The 13,702-nt window shown below is 42.1% G+C and overlaps 1 protein-coding gene across 4 annotated transcripts in view; it reads right to left on the bottom strand.

The window, feature by feature from the left end:
- NRP2 (neuropilin 2) overlaps window positions 1-13,702 on the bottom strand; it is a 147,741-nt gene that overhangs the window by 117,301 nt on the left and 16,738 nt on the right. For all 4 annotated transcript variants that reach the window (XM_072620109.1, XM_072620110.1, XM_072620111.1 and 1 more), the window contains exon 2: window positions 12,862-13,039. In XM_072620109.1, coding sequence (XP_072476210.1) covers window positions 12,862-13,039 — 178 coding nt within the window. The remainder of the gene's footprint in view (window positions 1-12,861; window positions 13,040-13,702) is intronic.

Below are 13,702 nucleotides of genomic sequence, written 5' to 3'. Positions count from 1 at the left end.
ACCTTTCTAACTAGAATGAGTTGGGGGGGAACTGGGAGGTTTGCAAATAGCAAAAAAGGCTTGAGTGTTTGATGGGTCCACTTGGAGGCTAGTATGGAAAGATGGAACTGGAGCACACACTTCTATACAGTTTTCAGAAAAGCCTCCCAACACACAGTGTTAAGTGGCCTTCCCCTCAATACAAAGCTCCAGTCCAGTCATCAAAAGGCACTTTCCTTCCATCCTTGACATAGCAGTTGTTTTGAAACATGGCACTCAAGGAAAGAAGGAAAGATTTTGGTATCATGCAGCCCTTTTGTCTCTTAGTAGCCTGGCCTTCTGGGAAATGGAAATGGCAAATACTCTTTAGTCATGGGGTCCTTCCAAGTGGGCCAGGAAGAGCTAGCTGGAGTCAGAGTTGAGATTACAAGGGGCCAAAAGGAGAGAGTCATGGAGAAATAGAGAAGCTGAGCGGCTGGAGACACCCCAAACTGATAAAAAGACAATCAAATGGAAAGTCTGCATCCTGCAAGCCTCTGACTTGTTCTCTGACTTGAGCCAAGTTATTTTCTCTCTTGGTACCACAGGTTCCCAGACTATAAAACAAAGAGTAATGATTCCCTGCAGTCTTCCTCAAGGCATGATGGGAGGAGATAAAGTGCTTTGAACTCTTTGGATGATAGGTACCCCATTAAACCAGAGGTATCATCAGTAAATAATTATAACAACAATTATTTTAATGATAATGATGATGATAATGGGTAATGAAGGGGAGATAAACTGCCCACCTGGAGAAAGAAAAAAAAATTATCTTTGGTTAAAACCTATTATTTCCAATTTTTAGCTCCCGATACCTTTCTCTTTCAAAATGCCCATTCTTGGGCTGAAATATTGTTTACTTCTTTGCAGTAAAACAATTATTCGTTCCACTGTTTTCCCTCTCACTCACTCACTCTCTGGTGTGTCTAGCTTGGCCCTGACAGCTCAGTCATGGACTGCTTACAAGTCTCGCTCACCCTCCCAAGCTCTGGTTCAGCTCCATTGACACTAAAGGCGAGAGAATTCTCTCTGTGTGAGGAATCAATTACTTCCACTGACACTCTATTACTTGCCCTCACATCCTCTGATTCCAGATGTAGTCAGAAGGTGGTAGGGATGGCAAGGAATTTGAAGGGGAGATGGAGGGGGGTTGAGGGGAGTGGGAAATAGGTGCATTGGGGTGGAGGGGGGTGGAGGGAGGCTACTGGAAGGTTAAGAAGAGGTGGTTTCTTGCACTAATTGAGACCTACACCTCACAGAAAAAGTCCTAGCTGCCTTACTTAAGGCATAGAAAGCCATCTCTTTCCTTGACTGCCCTGCTGGAATCCGGAGGTGATTTTGACAGGCAGGAAAAGAAAGAAATCAAAAGGTTTACAAAAGGACCGGACAGGACCCAAATGCTTAAGAACTGGGGTAACAGACAGAACACCTGGCTGCCATTCCCGATGGCAAAGAGGGACAAAGACATGTGTCACTGGTGGGGACAAAGGACACAAAAAGTAAGAAGACCTTTCCCCAACACACCATGCACAAAAACTTAAGAAAGTACTTAAAATGAATTCTACCTCTCCTGGGCCCCTTGAATCACATCTTTGACTTCAGACCATTTTCAGGAGTTCCAAGCCTTTTACCATAATATGATAATGATCTGCCTGTCTGAATGGGTCCCTGGTTTGAGGGTCCAGCTTTGTCTCTATGATATTATCAAAAGGGCTACTCATTATTTAGGAGCATATTTAGGAGGACAGACCACAAGCTTCATGATAAAAGTTACCCAAATTAAAATTTAGGTAAATCAGTCATAGTAACTGTTAAAAGCAACCAGTTCCTGAGATAAAATAAAGGCCAAGGCTGTTTAAATACCAGTTGGTTGACAGTCCATGACCTAAAGGACTTACTGATAAGCAAGAAAAAACCCAACAGCTTCAATGCTAAGTACAAAATGTGCATCTTTCTTCCCTCTTTCTCCCAGCCTCTTCCCTCTCCCTGTATCAACAATCAATCCAGTAATTTGAACGTATTAAGCACCTACTATGTGTCAGGCACTGTGCCCACCATCACTAGGCTATGGGCATCATACAAACTGGTACCTGACTTCTCATTCATAACTATATTTTCTTCCAGGATAATTTCAGGAGGTGCAGAAAAAACCTACGCATGACATACTTTTCCAGGGTTTTCCTCTTAAGAATAAAAATACAATTTTTGAACAAAAATCTTAAGCTAGACCTGAATTTTGCAATTCAAAGAGCTAAACAGTGAGATACTGACACCCAAAGCAACCCCTACACCCAGTACGATGGAAAGGGAACTGAATTTGGAGTGAAGATCTGTGTTCAAATCCTGGTTCTGCTCCTTACTACTGAACAGGGTAGTATAAGTGACCTTGAGTAGTAATTTCATTTCTCAGAGCCTCAGTTTCCTCATCTGTAAAATAAGGGGGTTATATTAGATGACTGCTAAGATCCCTTCTAGTTCTAAATGTATCTTATTACCAAAGGAAGTTATCTACTTCTCCAAACAAAGTTAGCACATTATTTTTCTTGAAGGGCTTGATGTGTTCTTTAACTAAATCCAGGGGGACATTCTCTTGAATTTCTCTCAGCCCAAGGGTTCCAGGATCTCTAACACTAAAAGTTTTTTTTTGTTTGTTTGTTTTTTTAAAGCATCAGAAAGAATTGGGGGAAGAGGTGAGGCAAACTAAATGACCTTTGAAGTTCCTTCCGACTGTAGATCTGTGATTTTTTTTGGCCTTATCCATGTCTTATATTTCCTATAGTCTTTATGAGTACCAGTCCCTTCCTTTTTTTCTTCTATTTTCTTCACTCAGTGTATTTCCCTTTGTTTCTTATTCCCTCCACACTTGGAGTTCCCACTGAATTTCTTGAGACAGAACCTTGCCCTATGTAACTGGATGGGAGAATTACATCGAATTACATCGGGTGAGATGCTGGCCCTTAGGGAAACTGCAGATTCAGAGGAGGTGCCAGAGTTGAGAGTGAGAACAAGTCGGACTGTGTATTATGAAATTCCCAAGTGGTTTTCCCAATCAAAAGGTAAAATGCATTGTTTAGAGGGCAATCCACAGTAAAGCTTGCATTTGGACAGTCTTTGTTACAACCCAGCATGTTTGCAAACAAGCAACTATAAATAACTGTGATCCCTCCTGCCTTCTAACCTTGGTCAGAAAAGGGGAACAATTGGTGAGATTGCCATTTTGGGCTGTTTCGGGGGGTTTTCCCGTGCTGCTGAAACCTCAAGTTTTTGGGTGGAGTTCTAGGTCAGGAGTGGTAGGTCCAGAATCAGGAACTAGCTAGAACTGGATTTTACTCCATGCCCTTACTCACATCTAGACACTGTTTACCTTCTGGGCTTCATTACCATAGGAATGATAGATAGATAGGCTGCTGAATTATAAATAAGAATTACTGCTTCTTGATTCCTTGTGGGAATCAGACCATTTTAATAGTATGACTGACAATAATAATAATGATAATAATAGTTTTAATCAAATCAACTCTCCCTCCTGAGGTTAGAATGACCTCACACTGACTGTCTACCATCTTGGATTCCCTAAGAATCAGCTTGCCACTGGTTAACAGGGGTGTGAAACCTGCAGCCTGGAGGTCACATGTGGGCTTCTAGGTCCTTGGGTGTGCCCTTTTGACTGAGTCCAAGTTTCACAGAACAAATCCTTTTATTAAGGGGATTTGTTCTGTAAAGTTTGGATTCAGTCAAAGGACCGCACTTGAGGACCTAGAAGGTCATATGTAGCCTTGAGGACACAGGTTCCCCACCCCTGGGCTAAATTAAAGATATACGTACATGACAACTAGTAAGTTTATGGACTCATAAAACAATCAAGCCTGAAGGAGGCCTTAGATATCATTTAGTTCTCCGCTCTCATTTGACAGATGGGGAAATGGAGACCTAGGGAGGTCATGCAGCTGAAAAGTGGCAGAGATGTTTTATATTCAATGAGGGTCCCCAGTAGGAGTGGGAGAATCCCAAGAGGAGATGGTTTCTGGCCCAACTTTAAGCTTCACGACAATGGTACGGGTGAGTATAGGACACAAGCCTGTGATTTATTCATTCTTCGCACATTAAACATCTACTATGGTACAAAGGGAGGCAGCTAGGCGGCTAAGTGGATAGAGCTGGGCCTGGAGTCAGGAAGACCTGAGTTCAAATCCAGTCTCAGATGCTCACTAGCTATGTGACCCTAGACAAGTCACTTAACCTCTGTTTGTCTTAATCTGTTGGAGAAGGAAATGGCCAACCACTCCAGTATCTTTGTCAAGAAAATCCCATATGGAGTCACAAAGGGTCAGGCAGGACTAAATAAGTGACCAGCAACAAAATGTGCAAAGTACTGTGCTAAGAAAGTTTTGATAAGCGTGGATCTTATAGTCTAGAAGCAGGAGAAGAGAGGAAAAAGCTATGCATAGATATTCATTTTTTTCTTTGTTTCTTTCTCTCATTTGATCCTCTTAATCCTGTGAGGTAGGTACTACTGCTATACCCATTGTACAGAGGTATAAATTCAGACCCAGAGAAGCTAAGTGACTGGCCCAGAGTCATATAGCTATCAAGTGTTTGAGGAAGAATTAGCACTCAGGTCTCATTGATTCCAAGTCCACACTTTGATCCATTTCTCTAAGCTCCTTCTCAGTCAACCAATCAACCCATAACAAATATTTACAAGTAAAACAAATAATTTCCCTCTTGGCCCTGATTCCTAACTCTCAGACTTGCACCCCACACCATCTCATCCTGACCCTGGAACTTCCCTCGACACCTTTGATTTCGCCCTGTAACATTTTAACCACCTACACCAGCCTTCTCAATGTGAACCAGTACTTGGTGGCAGAGACTTTCTTTTTGTGTGTATTTGTATGCCCAGTACACAGTAAGCACTTAATAAATGCGTTTCCCCTTTCTTCCTCTGGCTTTCCTGCTTTCTTTCAAGTCCCAGCTAAGGTCCCACCTTCAACAAGAAGCCTTTCCCAATTGGTCAGTATTCTAGTGCCTCAGTGGATCATCTTTGGTGTTCCACTTGTTTGTACGTACTGTCTGGCCAATTAGAGTGGAAGCTTCTTGAAGGCAGGGATAGAGTTGCACTTCTTTGTAACTCCAGCGCTTTATCTCTGTGCCCCCAGCCCTGGATTAAATGTTTGTTGAGCGAGGGACAGACTGATTACTTTGTTAAGTGCTGGGGGGGGGAAACAAAAGTAGCATACAACCTGTTTGCTTCCTTCCCTTGAAGAGCCTATGGCCTAACTGGACAGACAAGACACACGGCATATAAAATGATATTGAGCTATATAAGACAATATAATTACCTGCCACATCATGCTACAAAAAGTAAGTGCTTAATTCAGGTCAACGCTTACTATCAATCAGTAGAAGTTTGCTGGCTGCTAGGTGGCGCCATAGTGCATACGGCACCAGGCCTGGAGTCAGGACTACTCATCTTGCTGAATTCAAATCTGGTCTCAGAAACTTACTAGCTGTGTGACCCTGGGCAAGTCACTTAACCCTGATTGCCTCAGTTTCTTCATCTGTAAAATGAGTCAGAGAAGGAAATGGCAAACCACTCCAATGTCTTTGCTATGAAAATCTCAAAAGGGGTCATGGAGAAAAAGGTCTAAATTAAAAGAAATTTGTTGAATCAATAGCTCTCAGTGAGTGTTGGAGAGGTCAAAGAAGACTTTATGGGTAGTTGTGCAGGATTGAAGCTGGGCCTTGAAGAAGAGATACGATTTGGGTAAACGGAAAAGAGAAAGGAGGGAGAAAAGAGAACAGAAACAACCTAGCCAAGAAGGAGGAAGGGTAAATGCTGGGGAGTACAGAAAGATAAGTTGGGATAAGCAGACGGTGTGCCTCTCCAATCATCCTCACCCCCACTCTCATTTCAAATATATAGAATACATAGTTAAGAAAGGACACACATGAAGATCACCTACTTCCAGGGTGGGCTGGTAAATGTTTAATAACCAGCTCTCAGAAAATGCAGAATACACTTTTAAGTTTAATTTGAATTATTAACAATTACCCCCAACCACTTTCTTAAGTCTATACAACCAACAAAACAATTAATCTAGCGCTGATTTTTTATAGTATTTGCCAATATATAAATACTCACACCAGAAATTTAACAATCAGCTCTTGCAAACCTGTACAATCAGCTCCAGCACACTCCTGCCTACTTCCAGAAAAGCATCTGAAGCAGTATTCCAAATCAAAAGTACTTTCAAGAGGACTGATAGAAATAGAAACAGAAATGAGAATGCTTAAAGGGAGCAGAAGAAGTAGATGTTACCAGGCACCTGAGATGAGCCAACCTTACAATTTGTACCCTGGGCATGCTAGCTATGTGCCAGGCCCTGTCCCTGGAGAATGAGGGAAACCAAAAGAAGGACATAGTCTTTATCCTGCAGGAGCTTACCACCTAGTAGTAGAGAATACATGTGTTCACAAACAGCTATTTCTTTTCTGTTCCATCTCTTTGCTTTTCCTTGTGCCTAAATCACTCCCATCCTTTAAGACCCACGTTCTGTCTTCCCATCAAAAATGATTTTTCCTTCCTATGATATCATATGACACTGCATACTCAAATTATCCTGTGTTCTGCACCACAGGTGTGTTTTCTTACGTAGTACCATAGGTTTGTGTGTATTTTTAACTCCTGCCTTCTGCTCTAGTAGGCTATAAGTTCTCTGAGTACAAAAGCCACACGATCATGATCTTTTTAAATCCTCTGGGTGCATCACAGTGTTGTACAAGTACAACACGACAAATGTAGGGATTTTTTGGGGGGGGTCTGGATCCTTGATTTCATAGCTGCCAGAATTCCATTTGGGGGGACTCCCTCTTTCAACTGAAATCAGGATCTCCCTTCAGCACCATCTTAGAGGGTTTTCCTGGGACACTCACTGAATGGTTAAGTGACTTGTCCATGGTCACACGGCCAACTTGTATCAAAAGCAGTACTATGGAGCAAGTTACAAACTACTGCCTCTCTTAAATGGTTTTGAATGAATGGAGAGCCCCTGTACAGTTGAAGGACATACAGGAAGGCGATATGGTTCAAATGAAAGAATAATGACATTGAAGTGAGGGACCATTGTAACACTGGGCAAATAATTTGCCCTTTCTCACCCTCAGTTTTGCCCTAAAACAGGGGAGTTGGATTAGATGATCCAACCATTAAACCAACTCTAAATCTATGATCCGATATAATGAATCCCTAGGACCAGAAAGCTTATGCACTTTGCTCAAGAGAGAACCCCTCAGGCAAAATCACAGACAATTTACTCTTACTTTACATATGATTCTAACAGATTTAGATAACTGGTTTCCAAGCCCACAGACAGATTAGATGCAACAAATTACAAGGAGGAGACAGCCACAAACAGGGAAATTATAACTGACAACCCAGAAGGGAGGAGACATGAGAAGCAAAGATAAAAATTCAAATAACATGGTAGTTTGTAGTCATTTTGACTTGGGACACACAGACCAACCTGGTACACCACCATAGGTCCTGAAGCCATTTTATTACACTTCTGTACCACGAATTATGTTTATAATTACAGCCTTGAATCATCAAGAACTAGTTTAACACTGATTAGTATCCTCTGCTTAAGAAGATGAGGAAGTATGGAACACATTTCAGAAAGATTTCCATCGTATATGGTTTAAAAAATTTTTTTTGAAGTTGTGGCACCTAAAGACATAAACTCCAACTATGTGGAAAATTCACTTATGAGAAATACCTCATTCACCATCAGGGCTAGATAAATAAGACATTGTTGTAGACTGTTACCCATTCTTTTTCAGTTTTTTCCTACTCTTTGTGACCCTATCTGGGGTTTTCTTAGCAAAGATTAACTAGAGTGGTTTGCCCTTTCCTTCTCTAGCTCATTTTACAGATGAGGAAACTGAGGCAAACAGGGGTAAGTGACTTGTCCAGGATCACCCAGCTAGTAAGTGTTGGAGGCCAGATTTGAACTCAGGAAGATGTGCCTTCCTGACTCCAGACCTGGCACACTCTCCACTATGCCACCTAGCTGCCAACAAGCTTCTACTGACTTTGATAATACATATTGATTGGAGTTAAACCCCTAGTCTGTGCCACATGATGTTGTGGGAAGGAACCAAATAAGGCATTACTATACTTAATATAGTCTGGGGTTTTTATAATGTAAATTGCCCTGTGACTTCTTGGCTGACAAAGTCTTCCCTTTAAAGTCTTCTTGGTCTCAGAGTGGTATACATGAATGACTGTTAATGCTTTCTCCTCTTTAAAAAATGGGTTTTCAAGGCATTCTACTGAAGTGTCATTCTTAAGAAGGCCCAGATCCTTAAGGACCTTTGTCTCTTAGTGGCCAGTAGCTCTAGGGTATGACTAAGGAAGTGGAACTGTCTGCAGGATATGATCTAGTCACTCGTGAGTTAACTCTGTGTCATCTGTAGGTTGAGGATTTCTTCTTCTTCTTTTTTTTTTTTTCCTGCGGAACTTACCATGTGTTTTTCCTCCCCTAAAAAAAATACCACTCAACTAACTGGGTAATGACTCAGCTGAAAAACCTCTGTCTGCCAAAGAAGCAAAACCATCATTGGCCGGCAGCACTGGGCATGAAGTCAGCTTCTCCCTGTTTGCCCAGAGTGCCCCATGCTCTGTCTACTCTACCCCCTCTCACCTCCTTAGACACTCTAACCTGGGAGTGCAGTGAATGGTTTCTGGTTTCTGGACTAGGCCAATGAACAGGTCAAAGAGAAACCCTAGGGTTTTCAGTATTTAGATTGTTTTTAAGGGGAGGGGGAATGCACAGAAAGCCAATCAGAGGTGGTGACCATTGAATGCAGTGACTCAGGCAAAGCTGAGGTTTCTGAGCTCAATTTTCCCAACAGCAAGACCATTCAAAGAGTAAAAATCTCTGTTTGAAGAACAAAAATCCACAAGTGGTAGTAAGGCTCAGGGGATGACTAAGACAGTAAAACCAAATTAGGTATTCATTCTAAAGTCACAAAACTTTGACAGTAACTCACAGTATATTCCCCACATCAAGTTACTTTACTTTTCAAAGTAAACAAAACAGAACAGAAACAAAAACACAGAGTTAAAACCACTGCTTTCAGTGGTGGGTTAAAATCCCACTTCTGCCATGTGTAGCTTTGGACAAGACCCTTAACTTTCTGGGGCTTCAGTTTCCTTCTGTAAATTAAGAGGGGAAAAAGGAGGAAAGGAGGGAAAGATAGAATTTGGAACCTAAAACTTTAAAAAAAATCTCCGAATGTTAAAAAAGTCTTTAACATATAATTGAGGAATAAAACAAAATATATTGTAAAAAAATAAAATAACTGTTGAGACGTAGAAAAATAATAGTGCTGGTAATAATTAACATTAATATGGTGATTACTATGTTCCAGACTTTGTGTTAAGCACTTTTCATTATTAGCTCATTTTATCCTCACAACAACTGTGGGAAATAGGTACTATTAGTATCCCCATTTTAAAGATGAGGAAAACGAGGTAAACAGAGGCTGAATAACTTGTGCAGGGGTCACTCAGTCAGATACTACTAAGTGTCTCAGGCTAGATTTGAGTCCTGATCTTCCTGACTCCATGCCTGGAGACACCCCATGGGTCCAATATGGAGGCTGGGCCAGATGGGCCTAGGGCTGGCCTTTCCAGCCCTAGGGCTATGAGCCTGTGACTGACAGAGTTTACTGAATTCACTGCCTCAGCTTTAAGGATGCAAGTCCCCAAGGTGAGGGAAGAAAATGGATCACTGGCCACTGCTTTGAAAATAACCTTGGATAATCCTTTCAAACCAGGGAACAGTTCCCAGCTCACAAAGTAGTTGCTGGATTCAGTCCTGTAGATGGAACATGAGGAAACTGTCGAGAAAACATGATCTGAGCTCCTGCTCCTCAGTTAGAAAGGCTTTTTTTTTAAACTATCAACTTCCTACTCATTCCTGTCCTCCCCTCCTCCCCCTCATCTCACTTGCACACCCTTGTTGCTTTGGTGTTGGGCTGTGTCCTATCATCTGAAGGACAGTTCAGGCAACAGCATGGCTTCCAAGTTTTATTTTCGGAAGCATCAATCCTATAAGCACTGAGAACCAGACTCAGCCTGTAACATGAACACAAAAGAGAAAGGCAGAAGAAGCTGATTTTCTTTGATTTGAAGTGCCTTCCAAGCTTCCTTGGAACAGAGATGAAACCCAGAGAGAAAGAAGGAGGTGGGGAAAGAGGGAAAAGGTGAGGAGAGAGAGAGAAAGGAGAGGGAGACAGGAAGAAAAGAGAAGGGAAAGGGAGAAAGAAAGGGAAAAAAGCAGAAAGATGAAAGAGGGAAAGAGAAGAGGGAAAGGGAGAGACAAATAGAGAACAAGGGAGAGAGGAAGGAGAGAGAAGAGATAAAAGAAAAGAGGGAGGAAAGGAGGAGAGAGGGAGGGAGGGAGAGAGAGGGAGAAAGAGAGAGAGAGAGAGAGAGAGAGAGAGAGAGAGAGAAACACCTTCCAGGACTTCAATTATAATAAATTATTCCTTTCACAATGAAGTAAAAAAAAAAATATGGGGGTAGAGCCAGTTTCTTCTGAATGTAAATGGTCAGCCAAAAGAACAGAAACTGAAAAAAGGAAGGTTTGAAAGAAACAGATGTGCCTCCCCAAATGGTAAAGAGGAGAACACAAAAATGCACAGTGAGAGAAAAGGGAAAAAGAGGGAAAGGGGAGGGATGGAACTTGAAAGAAAGGAAGGATGTAATCAAATATCTGTTGCCAGAAATTTGAAATGACCCTATCTCATCCCTTCCTGCCCAAATGGGTACCAAGGAAAATAATATACCCCAGGACGACCTCCTTCTGACCTCCCTGTACTTCTAGGTTCTGTCAAACATGATGCAGGTTGGGGCAGTGGAGGGGGGATGGGGTGAGAGAAGTAGAAAAAGAAAAATGACTAGAAAGTCTAGTAAACGGCATATGAGTCACAATTTATGTGAACAAGCAACAGGGGCAAACCCCTCCTGCATCTCCCCCGAGTCTGAGCAGAGTGGCAAAATCAGCGAATGTCCCCATCAGCAGGTATCAGGGGGAAAGGAGGAGGAAGAATTAAGGCCTTAAGGGCTCCCAATGCCAACATCATCCAGAAATCCTTGAGGACTATGTTCCTTCTGAGTAGGGAGAGCTTTCTGGAGCAGTGCAAGAACATGCTTATATAACCTTTCATGCTGCCCAGTTCCTGTGTGCCAAGCTTATTAGCTCCCAGATTTTTCCTTAAGGAACTTGTGATTTCCCCCTATACCACTGATGCATAAACATAAGAGAGTTCACTGGGAGCTCTGCTGCAGTCAGCAGAACAGAACTGAGTCCTCTGTAGAGGCAGAGGTGCTTACTCAAATTTCTCTGAGCTCCATCAGCCCCAAGCAAAGGTCCTTCTGAACTCTTGTGCCCTGCCCTCTCTCATCTCATGAACTCCCAATCGAAGAAACAAAAGCATTGACTGGCTTGGTTGGAGGCTCTTACAGACTATTCTGCAGAGCTGATAGCAAATAAGAAATCTTTAAGTGGAAAGATCCCCACATAGCTGAATTTCACTGAAGCAAAGAATTGAATGTTACTGAGTCATCCATAGAGTCAAGGGTGAAGCTGGGATTGGAAACTGGTTCTCCTGACATTAAATCACACGAGACAGCCAGCAAGCCATCCTACTCCTCCAGTCCTTAGCAAAGAGTAAGTCTTGTTAGAAAACATCATGGCAGATAGAAAATAACCATAGGGAAAGAGGGACAATAATTCTCTGAATTACACAATATATCCTCCATACTTCAAGATTGGCCCATTTCACCTACTCAGAGAATACGGCATGATCAAATTATGGGACTTCAGTGAAATCACTACATAATACATGTGACTTTCCTGAATTTATTCGTCTATGGATTCCCTTCTAATAAATTTTAAAACATGCCCTCAATACTGAGCACATAGCAGGGGCTCCAAAAAGGCTTGGTTAATGAATCTACTTAACATGAAATTTTTCCTTTAGAAAAAAAAAAGAGTTCCTCTTTGTTAAGGGCTGGAAACTGTAGATGCCTCATGTGACGGAAAGTCAGGAGACCCAGTGTCTAATCCCAGGTCTCTGAAGGTAAAGACTATTGTCTTATCTGACCACCTTAAAAAAGCCTTCAAGACAGTAGGGATTTAACAAATGTTTATTGAATCTATCTGAATACCAGTTATTTTTTTTTAAACTCGATATTCAAATCCCAACCATGATCTGATAATACATTTTTTAAACAGAACATTATCTTTTTAGTCCGAATGTGGAAACATGGCAAGAGAGGGGTCCTTGAAGAAACTGTAGGCCTGTTTTTGTCCTAAACTTCCCCAGAATGAATCCCATAGACCCTGAAACTGATGCTGAATGTTCAGAACACTCACAAAAGCTGAGTGCTTCTTCTGACAATGGAACTTTTTGCCTTCTATTCCCCATCCCCAAAGCACACGTAGAAGAAAGGTCAACTTTATGAATCAAATGGGATCATTGTATGTGTATAACATAATAGTGTCTGTGACCCACTAGGGTAGGCTGTGATTTTTTTTTTTTGTTTCTCTGTATCCAAGAAGGCACATACCACCATACCATTGGGTTAACTAGACCGTTCTTACTCTGAAAAATAATGATCTACACACTGTGGAGCCAAGGCTCACCATGGACAATCAGATTTCAGGACTAATGAATCTCTTATGTCATGGGATTCAGGTGGTGGTGGTGGCAGTGATGGTGGTAAGAGGGGGGATGCTCTGGTCACTGAAACAACTAGGCACCACTTACTTGCAGTCATGTTTTTCAATCTCAAAGTGAGGGTTGAAGTTGAGGACAATCTTCTGGTTGGGTTCTGGAGCATAAACGATCCACTCACAGTTCTGGTGGGAAGGGTAGTCCTGGGGATAGCCAGGAGAGGTGATATAGCCAGCATCTTTGGAATTCAGTCGACCTCCACAAGGTAGGCCTGAAGAGGGGGATGAAGAATTGAATGAGTTACTGAGAGGTAACACCAAGAAGTTCAGATAGGTTCTTTTTATTTCCCCCCCCCCTTTCTCTCCCTCTCTCCTTTCTCCTAGTGGCTGATTAAAAACTATTTTATAGACCTTTTATGGCAGTGCACAGGGCTGACCCACTTACTCATTCAGTGGACAAAACTATTACAGCTCATCCCATCTTCCTCCACCAGCTAAGCATCTACACCCACGCCAAATGAAAACGTGCCAGGAAAGGGTCATAAATATTCCAATTAGACAACTTCAGATAACAGAAATGGGGGGGGGCACCAACTTAAATGCCCCCCCCTTTTCTATATCTGGCTCTGTTGCATCTTTTCCCTTTGCTCATCCAAGTGGTTCACCTCACTCTTTAACTTCATTTTCTCCAGCTTGGCTCCAACCCACCCAACCAGTGTGAATTAAAGGCTCCGGTTCATAATTGACCATCATGGTTTTAAAGAGCTGTCCCACAAACAGCCTGGTAACAATTACAGCTGGGCAAGGAAGCACTTTTCAGCTCTGGGTTTAAGCAGACCCTTCCCTGGAGGGTGATTTCAGTTGCTTTTTCTTCTTCTTTTTAAAGAAGGAGGAAAAAAAATCTCCCCAAACATTTAATCTCAAATACACCACAA

Source organism: Notamacropus eugenii, chromosome 6, assembly GCF_028372415.1.
Source record: "Notamacropus eugenii isolate mMacEug1 chromosome 6, mMacEug1.pri_v2, whole genome shotgun sequence".
NCBI lineage: Eukaryota > Metazoa > Chordata > Mammalia > Diprotodontia > Macropodidae > Notamacropus > Notamacropus eugenii.
The sequence above is the reverse complement of the archived record's forward strand: the minus strand, read 5'-3'. Positions and strand labels throughout refer to the sequence as shown.